The sequence below is a fragment of the Pezoporus wallicus genome, unplaced genomic scaffold (genome assembly GCF_028554395.1).
Source record: "Pezoporus wallicus isolate ANWC-B61680 ecotype Strahan unplaced genomic scaffold, APGP_CSIRO_Pwel_v1 contig_3710, whole genome shotgun sequence".
Taxonomy (NCBI): Eukaryota; Metazoa; Chordata; class Aves; order Psittaciformes; family Psittacidae; genus Pezoporus; species Pezoporus wallicus.
The window spans coordinates 3,190,814-3,211,028 of NW_026640315.1; the positions used below are offsets into that span (position 1 = coordinate 3,190,814).

General features: G+C 40.5%; 1 protein-coding gene across 12 annotated transcripts in view; it reads right to left on the bottom strand.

Annotated features, from left to right (window-relative positions):
* Positions 1-2,420: 2,420 nt before the first annotated feature.
* Positions 2,421-20,215, bottom strand: part of BPTF (bromodomain PHD finger transcription factor) — a 52,843-nt gene continuing 35,048 nt past the window's right edge. For 5 of the 12 annotated variants that reach the window (XM_057418434.1, XM_057418430.1, XM_057418431.1 and 2 more), the window contains 14 exons: positions 19,966-20,127; positions 18,830-18,978; positions 18,369-18,492; positions 17,767-17,990; positions 16,913-17,135; positions 15,772-16,658; positions 14,983-15,065; positions 13,254-13,479; positions 12,524-12,846; positions 9,196-9,369; positions 8,153-8,345; positions 7,111-7,195; positions 5,152-5,338; positions 2,421-3,333 (listed from right to left, as the gene is read on the bottom strand). In XM_057418434.1, the coding sequence (XP_057274417.1) occupies positions 3,297-3,333; positions 5,152-5,338; positions 7,111-7,195; positions 8,153-8,345; positions 9,196-9,369; positions 12,524-12,846; positions 13,254-13,479; positions 14,983-15,065; positions 15,772-16,658; positions 16,913-17,135; positions 17,767-17,990; positions 18,369-18,492; positions 18,830-18,978; positions 19,966-20,127 (3,077 nt within the window). In that variant the 3' untranslated portion in view covers positions 2,421-3,296. Of the gene's footprint in view, positions 4,084-5,151; positions 5,339-7,110; positions 7,196-8,152; positions 8,346-9,195; positions 9,370-12,523; positions 12,847-13,253; positions 13,480-14,982; positions 15,066-15,771; positions 16,659-16,912; positions 17,136-17,766; positions 17,991-18,368; positions 18,493-18,829; positions 18,979-19,965; positions 20,128-20,215 lie in introns of all 12 variants that reach the window. The other 7 variants (XM_057418427.1, XM_057418437.1, XM_057418429.1 and 4 more) reach the window with 7 other exon arrangements.

A 20,215-nucleotide genomic window follows, 5' to 3' on the forward strand; every position in this document is an offset into this window, starting at 1 on the left:
GTTTATGTAATGATATTAAACAAAGGCATCTCCTCACTTTGCAAGTTGGCTGGAGATTCTGAGATATGTATTTATATATAAAAATGGGAAAACGCAGCCTAGCTAAAACAAACCCTAACCATATAGTGCTATATATGATGTGACCTGGAAGAGGAAGCATTTTCTTCTACAAGCATTTTGTTTGGAAGCAAAGTTAGCTCTAACAATTCTACCTGCTAATACACATCTGCATCTTGATTTAACATTGCTGCAAAGCTATGGAGCACTGCATCTGAGACAAGTCACACTGTGTGTTTCTATACTAGCCACATACCAAGAGCAAGCACTACAGATTTTGGGACCCGAAAAGCTGTTACTATAGGACAGAAATTTACTTGTAGCTTGTGTCTATCAAAAAAATACACTCTCACTTTTGTTACATGAGAGATTTTGCATGGTGTGCAGCGTACGTAGATGGAATTTTCCTGAGAGACTTTGAGGGGGCTCTGTTTGGCAGAACAACTGTCCCTGGCAGTGAATCAAAGCGCTGGAGTGAACTGGGAGGGACAGGAGAAGGAAGGAGGAAGGGTTACGTGCGCATCTCAAGTTTCTCTGTTTCTGTTTTCCACTGAAGTCCAGGGACTAACCAGCGAGTCCTACACACATCCCTTTGCCCTGAAGAGCCATTAAGCACCACTCCCCACCCCTGAGACATTGTTGTAATCTAAAACAGGCAAAGCGTGGGTACAAGAATAACATCCATGGCTGTATCTCATTTTGATTGTCTCTTGGAAGAGATAAATAGGAGATCAGGGATAATGACATCCAAAGCCTCAGTAAAATGCCAGTAACTGACACACAATGTCTGCAACACTATCCAATAAGCAAAAAACCAAACTGGGATAGTTCATATTATCACAGTCTGTGTTATATATGTGACCATTTTGAAACGATTGTTGCAGTAATTCATAACAATACAAAGAGGAGCATTACAGAACAGAGATGACAAAACTTTGGAACTTACCATGCTTTTAGGGAAGTGGCTATTAATGACAAACGATGTATCTTCAGTGACACCATCACCAAAGATCATCATTAATAAATCAAGAAATGTACCTCCACACACTGGCAGTTGAAAACACTAAAACCAGGCTCTTGGCACAATTACATTGTATGCATTGATCATTTCCCTAATCAATCTGATTCACTGGAAGCTATACATAATCCGGCAAAGGCAAGACCTACATACGGTATCATTATCAAATGTTTCATTAGAAATGCCACCGAATCCATGTCAAACACATCACTTTATTTGTCTAGGATGACGTGTCCTATAAGGTACAAAAAAGTAGCCTTCAGTTTGCCACAATTTGTTAAAAACAGCCATTTAATGCCTACAGGTAGGAAAGTTTCAAATCATGTCATAGAGATTTATAGGTGAATAAATAGTACAGAAATACTGTGACGTTCTGATGAGATGCAGGGTTAATGTTCAAATGCTGTTCAAAGTGGAGAATTCCCCGTGTTGCATTAAACCCACAATGCGTACAATATGCAGCATTTCTGTTAAAACGCCAAAGGACAACAGAGCCTAAATGCAACTACTCTTCTTTAACTCCAGGAAGCATAAATGGATTCTTGTTTTCACATTGAACAGTTAGTTTTCATTTCCACACAGAGGTTAAATGACAACATTTGTATGTACAAAAACACACGGGTTTTTACTAGATAAAATTACCCAGAAGAACCTGTACACCTGAGCCTGGAAGTGTAAGAAAGTGTGGTCAGTAGCAATGTCTTTTTAAGAAAGATAACAGAAGAGGTTCTTGCATAGCAAGGCGTGAGGTTAAACCCAAAAGGAGCTTATCCATAAACGAGGCAAATCCCAGGTCACTGTAGAGCAGAAGTCAGCTGTGAATTAGTGCAAAAGCTAGTCGAATGGTCCAAGAGCCTCATACAAACCGTGGCTGGTAACGACAGACAGGTCAAACGCGCAGGTCAGCGAGAGACGCAACGTGAAAGCAATAGATGGGAAGGAAAAAGCAACATCGGTAGGAGTCTGCATCTTGTGCTGCCCTCCCTCTGCCCCTCTCGGCAGCACAGGAAGCGGTGGAGCAGCCCCGAAGGAGATACAATTACACGTGGTGCTTCACCTTCCTACAGCGCTTGGCAAAGCACCACCAGTGCAGCGGTGGGCAGTGGCATTTCACAAAGCACTTCCTACCATGCGATCTGTTACAGGAATTTCGGCACCACTAGAGGTCTGCTAGCGGGATGACAGCTGCTTTGGAATGCGACGTAGTAAACGCTCCTCTTGGAGCGGAATAAAGTCAAGATCTCCCTGGTCACCCCCACCCCTACCACTTCGCAGTGTCTACGCTTCCAAACAGATCCCCGAAGCGTTACAACCACATCAGTGCACACGCAAAGACACCTACGTCTGTGGGGAGAACAACGATCTCCATTTATTTTGTTTCATATACATCCATATTTTGAATTTTAATACAAAAGAAAAAAAAATTAGAATCTGACAAATGTTTACAAACAAGATACCTTCAAATAGATTTTACTCATTTCAGTCTGGTGCAGAGTAAATGACAAATTGTACTGTTATATTCAAGGCAACAGAGTCCGTAGTCCATGACCACTTAGCCCAACTTTTATGCAAGCTTAATTGTTTTTATCTACCATGAACGATAAACTCCTTGTTGATTCCCAGTTCTGTGTGTGTGCACATGTGTACATAGCAGCTCCTTTCATAGAAAGAAAAGACATCTAGAGGTCTTCTTGTACTTTTACCTACAGGAATCATGTTAAGATACAGAATGGATTACATGTAACCGGGGCTGGATTTTATAAGAAAAAATAATTAGCTGACAAATGAGGGCAGCAATAAAAAAGCGTCTTTTTTGCAACAATAAATAAATACAGTCAAAGTTTTCTGTGTGGACTTTAAACCAGCTTCTTCACTGAAGAACAGACGTGGCATTTCCATGGAGTTAAACGTGACCCCATTTACTGTATCTTTTTTTTCTTGCTCTCTTTCTCTCTCTCCTTCAACAAAACCAAGTTTTCCTGCTTCTGCCACAATAGTACAACAATTTGATCTTGACAAGAAAGTGGTGCTGCTGATTTTTATCTCTTTGTCCTTTGGACAAAATAAGCCGAGAATATAATCTGACTGTGGTGACCAATAAAAACGCAGTTTACATCAAGTCTCGTCAGGATAACCTGACTAAAAACATCTGGCTTCTTAATTAAAACCTTTCAGACAACCAGATTCTTGCTCGGGTGTGTTAGGTTAAACACGCTGAACTCTAAGAAGCTGTAGACTGCAGTTTGTTGTTATGGGACCTGCAGAATGCAGAAGAAAGTGAAGAATTAAGCACCCTTCGGTTTGGAGAACACAGCTACTGCAAGGTGTCACCATGGGCAAAGCACAATGAGGGAATTACCACCGTGCTGCTTCCATTTAGTTTTTTACCCCTTCAGAAAAAAGGGAACACTGCAAATAATTCTCTCTGAATTTTAAGCACAATTTCTCCTCCAGTATACAAGTATTTCAGTACTTGTAAAATGCAGCTTTGGAATACTCCAAAATGCCTGAAATCAGTTTTCCTCTCATATTTACATAACAGTAGTTCATCAAAAGGGAAAGCAAAAAGCCCATTGCTAATTGGGAATATTTATAATAATGTATTGTTTAAATTTATTCAGGAAGTCTTTGGATTAACTTAATAGAAAGAACTGAAGAGGCCTGTTAAAAATCACATCTTTGCTAATCAGAGCTCAGCAAAACTCCTCTTGGACATTCACAGTTTTATTAGTGACTGAAAATAAAACAATGAAATACATGTTTTCAAGATGAATTTTCCACTTTTCTCAATACAGTATTTGAGGAATGGGACATTAGTTTTTGTTAATACAGTTCTGCTCACCAGTATGACTGCTGGTAACAAAAACCCAACAGCATTTACTTTTTTAGACAAATGACCTGGATTTTTAGGGCAGTTTTAATGTCATTGAATTGGACAAGGAAAGAAAGTGACCCCAGCATCCAGTTCTGATTCCAGTTAAAAAGTTCAGACTAAAAGATATCACAATCTGCAAGAAAAGAAAGAACATGGATGGTATAAATGAAAAACAGTAACAAATCAGATGCAGCAATGAAGGTAGTGGATGCTGGGTAACCAGCTAAAACAAGGTGACAGAAACATGAGGTGAAAGCTACCTGATAAAACCATTAATGCAGTAATAAATGGGAAAGAACAATGGTGGAGTGACAGATTTGAACTCATTGCTTCTTAACCAACCCTGCCTTCATTGTGCAGAGCAAACCAGACAGCTTCACAACAAGGGGTGTAGAAGTGAAGCTTTCAACTTCGTGAATTACAGACGGATGTAATCCTGTATTAGTACCTTAGACTAGCACTCTGCCGTGGTTTTGACTGCTACAGCTAGATGGACAAAGTTAACTACCACATATACAGTTTCCAAGTAATGCTGAAAGGCATCCAACATTTGTGACTCAGTCACAGCTGCCTTGTGTTGGAATACAGCAGTGATCCAGGGGAAATCTGCGGATTCTGTTAGTGTTTGGAGTAAGCCGGGTTTAGGAACAGCTGTAGTAAATACCACATTAGAATTTGACTAGTGCTGTACAACTCCCATGTACGTGCCACTAGACAGAACATGCAAGCAACGGGAAAGCGTGTAGTGGAGTTGCATGTTCTTTTCCAGGCATGTCTATGTTAGGGAAAAATCTACATCCATCCTTCCACAGAAAAATGTTAAAAAAAGGAAGTTTAATTTTAAATAGCAATTTTGAACTGTGCTTTGGTTTCCATATCCTACTTTAAACCTTACTTCTTCCATCCATTTCAAGCAAGTCATTAAAAGGTGAGAGAAGTAGTAAAAACTAAAGTATTTTAATTTCTTTCATTGGATTATAAATTTCATGGAAGGATTGTCTCTTTTTAGCAATGAAAACTATTTACTGCACAGCAGAACATTATCACAACTCAGGACTGGTCCTGAGCAGAAATTATCCCCATTCAGTTTTCTGTGTGTGGAGATGCAAATCCCTGCATGAATGCAAGGTAAGCTTATAAAAGCACTGAGGAGATGGCACGGGACAACTGGACATTTGTGAGTAGGAACACGTCAGCTTACCTGCTTGCCTTAAATCCTTTTAGTTTCTGTACAAAGAATGATTCGAGAACTTCTGCACATTGGTAAAAAGGGGAGTCACTTGGATTGTAGTAACGACAGTTATCAAAAATTTTGGTCATGTCTGCCACAAACTCCGTGACTTTCTTGTAGTAACGCTTCAGGATCCTCTCCTCCATGGTGGCAAGGTCTTGGAAGAAAGCACAGATGGTTAAAATGGCACACTGTCATTCTCAACACACGTTTACATCGTCAAGCGTGGGCGAAACAAAACCTAGCGGGGTTAGCTGCTTTTCCAGGAATGCTGCTTGTGACGTGGTGACACTATGAGGTCTCCTTCAGGATAAACTTACACATGAGTACGTTAAGTGCAGCTGAATTGAAATGCAAGTATCAAAATGACCTTGGAAAACTGGCGTCTTCTTGCTATTTCTGAAGAAATTAATGGAGGAGGGGGGGAAAGGTCAGGCAATCTGGATTCAGTTACTTGTACTTCACTGACAGCCCTCACTGAGACCAAGAGGCGTATCTGCGCATGTAAGAGCTCTCTAAACCTTCTGATCATGACTTGTTTTGAATGAATTATCAATTTTCAAGGGCATATGCACATTATCATGTCCCAGATGAAGGAGATTCAAATACAAAACGCTAGTGCTCTCATTCTTGCTAACCAGACACATTAGCAGGACCAGAACGGTGAAGTAAGCAGTAATTGTCCTATTTTAATGCAAATGAGGGAGAGGAACAAGATCTGCCAGTTATAAATATAGCTGTCTAAATGTATAGTGGCACTTTTAGCTGGAAAAACAATGACCTGCCCTTGGAAAATGCCCTTAAAGTGCTTATTTTGAAATGCCAGTAATGCCATAATGCGCGAAAACAAATGTAGATGGGCCTGGACCACCAAGTGTATTTTACAGATATTTACTTGCATACTTACAAGTCTATTTTCCCTCTGGTTAAGCCAGAAAGGACTCAATGCACTTTTGTTTACTTCATTCAAACATCATATGCTTCATTACATTATTATTTGAACTTTCCTTATAAATGATGCAATAGGAGCTGTTCAGCATTTTCATAACAGCCCAACCCAAAACTTTGGAAGAGAGAAGGACACAATTTCTAAGCAAAACATTCTTTTCAGTCAACACACTCTGACTTTGCCAGGATACTAAATTTAACTTTCCTATTTCTAGGCTCAGTAAGGAGTAGGTGGGAAAGCTCAAATGATACAGCTCTCATTCAGACATACGTGAAGGTATTGGTTCTGTAAGTGTAAAGGAATAATATTTAGCAACACCATTTCTGGCAGGAGGTAGATATTACCAAGAGGTTTCACATTTAAGTGTTTATCTAGCTTATTCCTAGCTAACTGGTAAGGCCTGGTAAGATCAGAGTTAAACACTGTAAAGCTGCATCATCTCCTCTTCTACTTTCCCCCAAATACACATAATCTGAATCAATTCTTGTTCATACAGCCTTAAAGACAAATTACATACAATATGAAATTTAACATACTATCAAGTTAGATGAAGATAGTTTTAAACTCCATCACTTAACTGTATTTGCATCACGTCTTCCTCAAACTCCAGAGCAAATTCTCCGCAAATTATAGGAGGAACCAATGCACAAAGACAGAAGAACCCCAAGCAAAGAAAACCACAGCAAAATTGTCTTCTTGAAATAAAGTAATTTAAACCCAAGAATTCAATCCTACTGCGCCCCTCAATTTCACATGTTATTACGTTAGACTGGCAGTATTTAGGGTTAAGGAGTCAGCCTAGATACAGATATCAACCCTCATGAACTTCTAAATAAATCAGTGATAAATCACATTGTTTCATGTGCAAGAACTGTCTGTTATTCTGCAAAACATGTCTGTAAGATCCTTGGCTGGAACTGGTCAGCAGGTTACTCATTTGATATTCAAACCCCACCGTCCACTCACTCAGAAACACTTACCCATTGGTTCTTTAATAACACCATAATAATCTGGTGCATCATTGGGATCTACTGGTTCTAGGAATGGCCATGCCATCTTGTGAGCCTGTCAGCAAAACAAAATACAACTGTGTAAAATATTAAGTTAAATGAGCACTATTTAGTAGCTAAATATTTTCATTATACCTTTATCTGTTGGGATCTAGAGTTGGATTTAAGGAACTAGTGCAGCATTGTATGAAAAGCTAGCTAGTGCTCATCTGATGACTGAGTAAAGTCTTAAAGCTCAATGTCAATGGGAGTAGTTGGTCTTCAGAACAGGAAACAGTGTGAAATTCAGACAGAACAGGACACTGTGCTGGCCTGGCTGCACAGAAAAGTGGGTACTGAATTTACCAAGTGTGCCTGGCGCTTCACGCCTAGGAATCAGCCACTGCTGTCACTTCCAAGTGCTCTAAAATTGCTTTGTTTTCATGAATATTTGCAAAATACAAGGTAATGTAAAACACTGAGGATTGCTGTTACCACACGACTCTTTTACCAAAATTCTTCATAGTTACAGCAGAAAAGGCATATGTGGGGGTGACAGATAAATGAGAAATGTTGTAATTGATGTAATTCTTACTATCAGGATGCCATCATTTACTTTCCATGAGAACACACCACTGCAATCTGATACCTCAGAGATTAAAGCACAGATGTGTAGATTAGAAATCATAGAAAACGAATGTGAGAACTGAACACTGCATCTTCTACATCCTGCGCAGCTGGGCTTCCACTCTGCCTCTTTTGGTACCCTAAGTAAACCCACTTCCTCTAAGAGCCTTCCACTGAAGAGACAGCTCAGTTTCATTAACTCAGGAGCAGTGCTATGTAAGCTGTTGTAAATATTCCCCAGCACAATAATGCCCATCAAGTTTGCAGCTGACACAGGGACGTTTCTCACAAAAAACATCCCTTTTTATAAAGTCTCAAAGCTACGAGAAACCCAAACTGACTCCAAGGCTCACAGAGCTGTCCTGTACCCCAAAGCATTCCTCTTTGCTGCAGTCCGCATTCTCACCTGTAAGGAACGCAGTACTCTTCTTAAACCTTCATAATCTTTATCGGTTAGTGGACTGAGGACAGTCATGGCATCTTCTGTGGACTGACATTGAGGACACACATATTCATCAATGAGATCTGCCTCACTTTGTAAGATGCCAACACAGCGCCCGTGATACCAGTTCTGACATCGGTCGCAGCCAATGTAAAATCTGCGAGATCAAAACCGATGTTAGTGACTTGATCCGCTGAATTTAAAGGTTACATTTAAATACATAAACCTGCAATCCCTGCTCACAAGCAAGATACTTGGCACGATTAAACACAAGAGTGTAAAATGATCTTTCAGACAGACAAATCCTCATTACGCTATTCGAACCGCTCTTGTATTTACAAACAGGCTAAAGCACGGACCACGTCAAAATCAGTTCCTACATTTTATGCTAGGCACTTTCGAGCAATCAAGACATCAAAAGTCATTCCTCTGCTTTGGAGCTGGAAGGAACAGGGTAATGCCAGAACTCTCACCCAACCACTATCCAAACCGATTCAAGATAGGCTTTGCACAAACTGGACTATAGCAAGGGCTCGTTTCACTCTGTACAAACATTTTGCATATGGAAGCTTCAGTCTTGTAGCTGCACACAGAAGGAGTATTCTGTGCCACAGAGCCTTACAATAAAGGATACCAACCATATACCCCCATACGAAAATGATGCTTTCATCCAGATCAGATTAAAGCACAACAAAATCCACCAAATACATTTGTCTTTTAATCTTTCTAACCATCCCTTGTTAAAGAAATAAAGAAAAACCAGATCAACCCCCATTTAAAGCACTTATTTAAAACCCAACACATTGTGACCACCCTGAACACTTCCCTTTCCCTCGACATTTACTGTACACAAACATTCTGGAGAGGAAGACAGTTACTGAAAAGCAATTTGTATTACAAACGGATACAACATATGCAGAATAACTTCTGTGTTTTTTCTTTGCAAAGAACAGGTAACCACAGTTTGCTACCTAAACATTAAATAAGAGGTTCTTATCAGAACTCACTGTGACTCATCATAAGGTGTTCTGCAGATACAGTACAATTCCTCACTGCTGCCCTCTTGTGCCCGTTTACAATCATTACAGATGTACACATCCATTTTCTTAGCCTCCTTTTCTGTGATGCCAACACATTCTCCATGATACCAGTTAGTACAAAGATCACAGCCAATATAGAACCTAAAAGTATTCACAATGAAAATGACAATGTAATTGTCATTTCAAATGGCATGGCACTTTTCCCTGCATTTCCCTCTGATGCACTGTCTTTGCTGGCCTACTTTCTTCAATTGTCACAGATTTCCCTGCTTCCTAGCATTCTATCCTTACAGACTAACATCTCAGGCTGCAGCTACACTGTCAGTAAGGTCGCATGGGTCAATTTTAAATTGACAGTTCATTTAAACGCACAGCAATTTGTAACCAGATTTTTGAGCAAAACTGGGCTAAAAAGGTCTGTCTCCAATCTGCGTGTGGAAAACTGTAAAAGGCACAAAAAGACAAGGCCAAAGGAAAAGATTGACATTTTCAAAACCGCAGCTCAAAAGCCACTGCAGCGTTTCCTTAAGATTTGAAAATGTAGCTCTCAGTTAATTTAAAAAACAAAAGCAAAGCGCAAACACCAACTAGGAGTTACAAGTACGCTACAAAGAACATGCATACCAGCCATGTGTAGGATACATATTGGTATAACATGATATGAAAGAAAATGGGGTCAGGATATGGGCACAATTGAATTCGTTTTTGGGGATGGGGAACTTGCTGAAAAACAGATCTTAAACTGCTCACAACTGCCACAAATTGGAATGGGGACCACTCTTCAGAGAATAACGCCTACTACTCTCAGACACAGCTATGTGACGGAACCAGATGTGGTATGACACGAAGTGAAGGGAACCAGGGACACAATCATGTGAATGGGACCTTGCACAGAATGATGTGACAAAACTGTAAAATATTATGCAAGGATGTTTGTCATTTTGTGTATGGAGAGCTCAAAACACACCTGTGACTAGTGACAACCAACCAGATGGGCGAAGTTACACATCCATTCTCTCTGCCTAAGCAAAAGCAAGCTGACTCAGAACCTTCATCTTCCTGACCACCTGCCATGTGCTGCTGTAGGAATTACTGCTGTCCTAGTCCATCACTCTGCAAGCACCACCAACCAACACTGTGTCCTAGCAACAGGACTGTAGCTAGCACATACCCCACAAACCAAGCACCTTTAATTTCTTGGCCTTCCGCATACACCCCAGATACTCAGATCCTGCCTTTTCTCTTAATTTTCACTCAGACAAATCCTTAAAAGAAAAGAAAAACAATCACAGAACCCAACCTTCCATAAAGAACGGACAGATACAGCTCCTTCTGACAGCCACCAACAGTGATTCACCCTGCCTCCTCTTCCCAAAAGGGACAGTGTCTGTTTGCTCCCAGTGACGTGGAAGCACATTTATGTTCAGGTGTAGATGCTAAACCCTGCCACTAGAATGTGTGACAGCTGTCACATTATGCTTTAACTTAGATTCTAATGCATTAGTTAGAGTCTAAGTCAGATTAGTAAGAATCTAATCTAACTGACCATCCTTAAAAACCACCTGAGCAAATCCCTATAACCCTGGAGTATCGCAAATGAGAACAAAACATGTGTTACTGCACATCTCCCACACCACAGCACAGAGCGGCTTCTGAGGATTTATTACACCCTAAAAAATCCGGAGGGTATTCATAAAATACCACAAATCAGCACATTTCTCTTTTCTGAAGTAGAAAAGAGACACCAGCACAAAGAAGATGCCTATATATGTGTGTATATACATATATATAAAAATAAGATTTAAAAAAGTCTACCAGAAAACTGTGTTAGAACTTGACTATTCCCCTTCCAAACAGTGAAAGGCCAATGGAGCTCAACAGCACACTCATCATTCGTAAGAACATAAAAACCTGGAATTCACAAAAAGCAAGCAGCAGAACTCAATCACATTGCTGAGGATGCTACTAAGTTATTAACATCCCATTTTCTTCAAGTTTTAGTCTGTGCATTTAAGCACAGTTTTCTATTCATGCTACCAAAATTCACTCTATGACCACATGTCATCAGCTTACTCAAATGCCCACTAGAGTCAACAGAACTGCCAATCAAACCCTTTTTGCTCCCAAAATTTGCTCATCTCATCTTATGTTTGTGACAGTTCTTTCACTTAAATAACAGTGAATTAACAACCAGGGCATCAAACTCTGCTGTTTCTATAGGAGTGGTAGCAAAGGGAGCAGTCCAGTATCCCACACTGGGGTAATGCTCAGGCCTACTGAGCAATCCAGGTAAAAAAAAAACCACCAAAGACCTCAACCTCCTTAAAAACAATAAATTAACACCCAAAAAAGGCTAGAAGGAACCTCAAGAGATCCTCTAGTCCTGGCCCTAATTTTGGAATAAAGAACCATTACTGGAGTGAAAGCACTACTCCACTTCTATGGTTATCAGCACTTAAACCACCACCAAATGGCACCAGTTAATACTTTTTGCTATCACCACTTGTTAAGCAGATACATACTCACTTGGGATTGGTCTGAAGTCAAATTTGACTTACATGCACCTCTACACAGCTAACAGAAGTTAACTACTGATGTTAGTCACTTCCACCTAAAGCAATCCACCGAGTCTTCCACTCCACCACTGACTGTCTTCACTGATTTTCTACGTAGCATAAGCTTTATTCCTCTTTCACAGTCAGAATTAAAACACTCGGAGCTGCAGTTTTCACTTTGTCAAATGCTACATATTTGCTTTTTTAATCAACTTTGGGATGTAAATTACAACACATGGAAACTGTTTCTTCCTGAAACATTGTCCAAAGTGAACTGCAGTAACTTGGAACCCCCTTTACTGGCTACTGACTCACAAAAAGGTCATTTATTAAAAGGCGGCACCAAAGGTACTTCTAAAGAACATCAGCTACTTGTCCATGAGAAACTGCTCAAACCAAATTGTCACTTGCTTCTGAGGCAGAGGCAAAACGGCAAAAGAAAGAAGAACAGAGCGGAGGAAAAAAGAAAAGAGTATGTGCATGTGAGACAGAAAGGTCATACAATGGAAACATGCAAACAAGTGGAAATATAAATCACATACATTGAGAGTATCAATCAAGTATGTTAATAGCTTTGTAACTGCTAGTGGAAACAGAGACTTGATTCTTTATACCTTAGTGATCTCTGCAATAACACCTGATACTCTATCTCCAATTCTAGAACTACCTTGCACTAACAGCTAAACACTAAACCTACAGCTAAGAATTCAGAGTAAAAGGCTGTGGTGATTACTACTCACTTAGACTCGTCATAAGGCGTTTTGCAGATGCAGTAAAGCTTCGTGTCCTTCTTTGTTTCCTTTGAGGTAGTAGAAATCATTTTCTTTTTCTTGGACTTGGACACTGATGAATCTCTCTCCTCCTCTCGCTTTCTCTTCTGGGAGGATACTGGCATTGGGACTGTGGTGGAGGAGGAGGAGGTGACGCTGGCTGCGTGGTGGTGCGGTGGCGGTGGTGGCAGTGGTGGTGGCGGTGGTGCCGCGGCGGCGGCTGCAGCAGCAGCAGCTGCTTGGGCTCTTTCCTTTTCTCTCTTAATTTTAGATAAGTCTCTCTTTAGCTCCTCCTGAAGTGTATTAAATAGAGAGGGAGGCACTTCATATGATTATTCCAGGACAGCATCAAAATCTAGACATAAATCCCCATGTTCACCAAAAGAAAATAACTAACGGCACTTAAATACACAGATTTTTAATGTGCTTCACCTACAACTCACAGAACAGTAAGGGATGACACTCCTGGCCTAGTATGACACACTGGCTGCAATTTATCAGAAGCTCTTTCAGGAAACAAGGTAATTCCAGTCCAGGTGAAAATCAAGAAGCATAGAAAAGGACATGTACCAGTTTCACAGAGACCTGTGCATCTACAGCCACATCCTTCTTTCCGTGTTCCCTTAAACTCTCACTGAGCAGAGATAAAACACAGCAACATTCTCCCCAGCTTACAACCTTTGAGAATAACAGCCCTTACCTGCACTTCAATTTGCAGTTCTTTGTCCAGAAGTGCTCTTTTCTTCAATATTTCAGCTTTCAGCTGTTCTTTATGCTTGAAAAGCAGAGCTGAGAGCTTAGAAGCGTTCTGTTTACTACGCTTCTGTTCCACACTCTCTTCTCGCTTTCGTTTCTTAGCTGCCTGTTTTTCTTCTTTGTCTATCTTATCCAGAATATATTTCATCACTTGGTTGCACACAATCATCCTGGGGAAGAAAGAGAGAACAAGGACATTGTGCTGAGCTGCCCATTTGTCCCCAGTTGAGAATGCAGAAACATGAAATTCTCCAGCCTGCAAGTTAAATCATGACATTTCTCAAGACGTGCAAGGTGAATTTAGTAACACACATTACTCCCACTCACATTTAGTTACTAGAACACCACTGGGAGGGATCAAGTCCCTAGTTAGGCTCAAGAGGGCCAGTCCTATTTTCATTTAACTGATCTGTGTACTGATCATTCCTTCCCTTTCCCTATAAAGCTCCTAACAAAGCTGAAGCTTTAGTATGATGAGAGATATTTTCATTCAGTTCAGTTTCCACAAGCGTGTTTGAAAGAGCTGGATTTGTTTATTCCAATGGAGGATGAAAGCAAGTCAGAAGCCTATTAACTTCTGAAACATACATTTCTATGCTCCAGCGACCACTACATATCACTGAGCTTTTGTGTTTGGGCATAAGGGCTGACAAACACATTTCATTTTATAGAAATCGCTATAAACCAGTTCCAGTTTCTTCACTAATGACAACTCAGCATTTATTTTTCAGGTGTTTGTTGTACACTCAGATACAAATCTCTTTTCCTGCTCACTTATTCTGCAATTTTCATGTATTTTACGTTTCAATTAGACAATGAATGCATTTTAGTTCTTCTGAATTTCCTTTTCTGTTCCTGTTCTATGTCAAACCCACTAGAAAACTAAATGCTTCTTGTTGCCAGAGTGACCATGGGAAAGAACTCCCATTGACAAATGAGCTGAAAGCAAACAACAAACCAGCAATGGCTGGGACAAGTAGCTGCTTCAACACCGCACTTGGACTCAGACATACTGTCTTTTGATACACATTTGTATTTTGGTGACATATGCAATACACTAGCAAGTAGCACCTAGTGTTACTGCTGTAATCAGCTGAGCTTGTACTCTGATTTGATGATCAAAATGTTACAGAAAACACTTATTTTTCCTGCTGTCTGACAACACACACACTTGTGATTATCTAATTGAAGCAACTGCATGAGTGAAAAGGAGTCAAAATAACCCCACACACTCCATATTTGTGTTCAGCAGCTTCAAGTGTTTGTCCAATAGCACTGTCTTCCACCTCCTACATTCCTTCTGTAGAGTGGACAAGAATGGAAATACACGGCTATGATAACGGACAAACAAAAATCAGGCTCCTTTTTTTTGCATCAGAACCACTAATTCTCCACTCTGTGCTCCTTTAAGGATGGTTTTTATCTTGAATTTAAAACCGGTGGCCAGCTCCAAACACATGGAATACACTTAAAAACACATAATTAAAATTGAGAATATATAGGATTCAATTACTTAAAGAACACTGTTATGAAAGTTACTTCTGAGTGTTACTTTAACTGATTTTAAAATAGCAAACTTCCTTTAAGCTGGGTTTTACAAGCCAGTGTCTCATTATGCCACCATTTAAAGACATTATAAATGTAAAACTGTCACGTCTAAAGCGCACATTCACCTCTGGTTTTCCTCCCTCTCAGCTGGAGTCAGTGTCTTCTTCTGTTTCAAGTGCTCTATGACAGCATTCTGTTTCATAACCACCTGTAGGATGATCGAGAACCCAAAACAAAACATCAAAGCTTTAGCCAGTATTTCATGTCATCACTGGGAGAAGCAGGACATTTCTGAGGTTCAGTAAGTGACAAAAGAAAACTGATTTTATCAGGGGGGTAGCGCTTGTTGAAAGTCAGTACTTGAAAATTAAATTGAAAGCTAACACCACCTCCCCCCCCTGAGTTGGGTATTCTGTTTATGTCAAGTTTAAACGTAGGGACTAAATGTAAATTGACAGTATTCCTTCAGTGACTGGTTGTTTCATTTAAAAAATGGTAAGAACCTATTACATATGTATATTTTTAAAGCCCTGCAGCCATCCAACAGCATTACATTTCAGATACCTCTTTGAAACCTCAGTTTTCTACAGCAGGCAATGAGAGTTTTGTACATGTGTTCTGAACATCAGTTCTCCTCTCTACACCCTGTCTTTCCTGAACTGAGAATAGATTGTCCCAGCAGCTAGTGGTAGGTTGAATCCAGGTGCCAGAAGACTGCAAACATGGTATAACTGAATTGATGTGCTGAATTAAGCTAGAATATTTAATTAAGTTGCCAAAAGCAATTATGCACCAACTTTGACAGAATCAAATTAACTGCCTATCAAATGTATTAACATGGTTAACAAGAACAGGCATTTAAAATGAGATTGGTTTTCATTCATTAAGTTTTAATTTCCTTCTGTTAACTTTACCTGTTTCTGGATAATGTCACTCTGATTAGAAGCCTGAAGGGTGTGCTCACGTTTAAATTCTATCTGTTGCTGCTTTTTCTTCTGTTGCTGCTCCCTGAGCTGCTGAACTCTCTGCAGCTGCTCCTGAACACTAGCTGCTTGAACTGTTACCACATTCTGAATCTGGTGAGCCTGCACTGGGCTAGTTTGTTGGATCTGAATAGGTAACTGAAGCTTGATCTGCTGGGGCACACTGCCTTGTTGGGCTTGTATCTGAGCCACAACATGTGACTGAAGCTGAGAGAGAACTTGGACTTGTTGCTGAAGCTGAGGCACTGTAATAAGTTTTGTTGGAGGCTGCTGAAGTTGCAGCTGAGGACGAGCTGGGGATTGCACAGGAACCTGATTTAAACTTTGAGTAGTTGCAAGGGTTGAGACTGAAGTCTGAACCTGAGGTTGTGATTGCTGCAGCTGCGCTTGAATTTGTATGGGAGCATGGGGCTGCATCTGAATCTGTTGTTGGGTTGTAGTCTGCACCTGAGCTGGTTGCTGAGGCTGGACTTGGGACTGGCCTTGTGGAAGGACTGCAGTCTGCGGCTGACTCTGGACTTGCACTGGAGACTGCCCTTGAGCCTGGGTCTGTGCTGGAGACTGAGCAGGAGATTTAGATGACTGTGCTTCAGGTGTGACTGGAGAGTCAGCGGATGCTGGAGTCTGAGCTTCAGGCTGAGGCTGGGCTTCAGGCTGAAGTGCTGGCTGAGCTGCTTGCGGCTGGGCCGGCAGCACAGGCTGAGTACTCTGATTTTGCACTTGAGGCTGGGCTTGCTGCTGACTCTGAGGCTGTGGCTGAGCTGGTGGCGGCGCCGATGTTGGCTGTGCCTGTGGAGCTTGCTTCTGCTCCCCTGTAGCTGTGATGGATAAAACCACACATTCCATTAATTTCAAATGACACATCTATGAGCCTTACTAATTTGAACCTTTCAGAACTACCATAAAGCTCTCTGCAGAAATTCAACAGATTTCTAGGATTATAACACATTTCCAGGATTATAACACATTTCCAACCAATTTACTGTACTAACAGACCATCTCCAACTGCATAAAAAACTCCCATGCAAGCAATACTGAGGCTTTTTCTATTGTGGAATAGAACAATGGTTACCTGAGGTTGAAGTAGAAACTGTTGTTGTAGTTGTGCTAGCTGTAGTAGCAGCTGCTGGTAGTGGGGTGAAAAGAAATCTCTGAATTGTACCATTTGGCATAGCTGCTTGCATAAGCTGTTGTCCTGGACCAGGTATTACAGTCACACCCTGAGGGATTAACTGTAATTGACCAGTAGTTTGACCTTGTCCCTGAATTACCACAGTTAATCCTTGACTGCCACCCTAAAAGAAGAGTTAAGATTGATGTGTTAGTGATTAATTCTTAGACAGATTTTTGCTGAAAATCAGAAGAATTAGGGTTTGAGTTTCAGAATTCAGTACTTCTACCAATGCACTGAAAACAATTCCTAACCAAGCATCAGATCTGTAACTCACAGGAGTCTGTTTTTCCCCTATGCTTGATTCTAAGCTTATTTTTGCCAACAGATCTTCAGGATCTGAACAGAAGCTGCAAGAACCTTTTCCTCTTCCAGTTCCAGATACTGTGATTTTTCCCCTGAGACTGTGGATAACATGAATGAAAACTAAATCTTCACACAAAGTCAAACAGACAAGCAACAAGCATTACGTTCTGAAGGCCATACAAAATAATTACACCCCTTACTGCTATTAATGAAAAAGACTTTTTTCCATACTGCTAAACTTCCCTGATGCAGTTACATTACTGGGGAAAACAACAGGAAGGAATATTTAAAACTTTAAATATTTAAGCTCCTTTCAGGCTGTAAATACGCTATCAGTCCATCCTAAGGCCAAACCATACAGTTACGACCGGATACACCACACTGCTGAAACCCAAAGGCTTGGTAAGTATTAGCACATTTCCATGCCTAGAGGCTGTAAAACATTTTACCTGTCCTTGTGTTAGCTGTGTGAGCTGGGCCATAGTAAGCTTCACTTGTCCCTGCTGAGGGCGAGTGGGCTGTGGTGTGGTTTGTGACTGTGTTTGTTGAGGTGGTGTTCCAGAACTTGTGATTGTTTTCTGGCCAGCACTGGAAGAAGCTGTGCTGGTGCTAGAAACTGCTGTTGAGACAGGCTGACCCCTGATTATCTGAGTCACCACTTGCTGTGTCTGACCTGTAAGGGAACGATTTGGGATAAGAAACACGCTTCCAATATTGTAACCATCAGGCATTCCAAACCTCCAATCACAGTAACGCGCAATTATCAGACATGCGAAGCAAGCACCGCAGTTAGCACACAGATGTTCTTTACAAACCATTTGTCTGTGTGGTTGACTGAAAAATGTCTGCAAAATGTTTTCTATTTTAATTTAATCCATGCACTTAATGAACAATTATTCTAATCTTTTTTGGCTTTTTTTTTAATGAATGGACTGATGGACTTAAAAGCATCAAAATGAGGGATGTTTGTATTGGGCCATACGACACAGAAAGCACAAAGAGACAAACCATGGATTTCACACTGGAAATTTAAATATTAAAGTGAACCTACTGGCTGGAAGGATACCTTGTTGCACCACCACAGGTGTTCGAATGATGGTCTTCCCAAGTGTTGACTGCTGCAGTGGTGTCCGTATCACTGTCATACCAGGGCGTAGGGGTGTCCCTTGCACTACCTGCGTGCACCAAAATGCACATGTGAGACAAGCCACTGGGATGTGTCCTCCGGTCTGGTGGTGGTTTTGTTTCTTTGATTGTTTTAATACAGTAAGAAATGACAACATGCAAGCAGATCCAACATTTTGTCATCTATACCCATACCATTAACCTTACCAAGCTCTAAACTATTAGTTTTTCTAATTGGTGAGAATTGTACCTCCCTGGAATAGAGAATTGCTGAGATGAGCCAAAAACATTGAAAAGTAACAAGACAGAACTTTCAATATCTGCAAACAATTTAAAATACATGCTCTATATTTTTTTTTGCATTACATCATCAGAAAAACATCTTACTTGTGAAGTGCTTGTTGTTCCTAAGGTCCCTGTGGTATTTGGCCTAATGGTTACAGTTGCTGTCCTTGGCTGGAATGAAGTAAATGTTTGACTTGCACCTGTAGTTGATGGAATGATACCCAATACCTTTTGCTGAACTTGAACAACACCTAATTAAAGAAAAACGGAGAGTTCATTAATGATGTGATTGCAGCAAAAGAAGTAAATGCAGCTCCAGGATGGCATTTAGAAATTGGTCTCCAGGTTTCTAGAATACCTTTGAGCCTTTCAACATTTCCTGGGAGAGCCTTTGTCATATTGTAAAAAGCAGCAGCATTATACTCTGTTGACAGTCCATCTACATTTTAAGTTAAGAAATGGGTATTTTAGAAAAGATTAAGGAAAGAGTGAATCTTCACAAAGCTCAGTTTGATGGTAACTGTGAATAAGTCCTTGCATTGTCACGGTGCCACAAATTAATATTATACAACCATTAAGAGCTATAATCTCATTAATTTAAAATGTAGAAGACCACTTTAAACACCTGTCACCTAGAAGCTTGTGGTGCTGAAGAAACTGGGTAATGCTTTTCCTCTCACCTAAGAGGTTTCAATACAAAACTAGTAGCCTTCATGATTTGCTAAGGTGCTAAGTATAACAGAGACAGAGAATTGAGCTTTTCTGTCCAATATACATTCACAAATCTCAAAATATTAAGTCCTCTTCTTGAGGCAAGAAGAAAAACCCTGATCTTAGTTTGGAGCTAAACTCTCGTTCATCACCGAAGAGCGGATGCAGGTATTAATCACTCAGAACAGCAGCCTTTTTTTTCCTTTCATGAAGAAAGTGGTTTTGCTGATGTATGTTTCAGGTTAACAAAAAAGCATGCTTCATTCCACATTATTAAAAATAAAACTCCAAATTTTGCACTATGAAATGCAGAATAATTTACAGGCAAAAAAACCCTTGCATTTTCCCCTTACAGACACAAATATGCAACACTGGGGGAACAAGTTCTAGAAACTTGTGTATATATATATATACATAGGTATTTTTTCCCCCTTCAAGTCACAGTTTACTTCACTGGGAAAATCGTGTCAATGGAGAATGAATGAGCGAGCTGGAACACATGTTTAATTCAGTTCCCTTTCCCCTACCTCCTTGAGTTGATGGCACATTGACGGCAACAATCTTGCTGTTTGCAGGGAGTGGCAGCTTAGTTATCACTTTCCCTGCCATCGTTACTGGACTGCCTGAGATCTGGAAGGTCTGCCCTGTGCTGGCAATGGTTGTGGCTGAAGTGGCAGCTGTGCTAGTGGCTATTGAGGCACACAGAACAGTCAGTTTTAGAGCAGAATAATCAAGTCAATGAAATGACTTTTTCAAGTATGAAACAGCAAACTATTT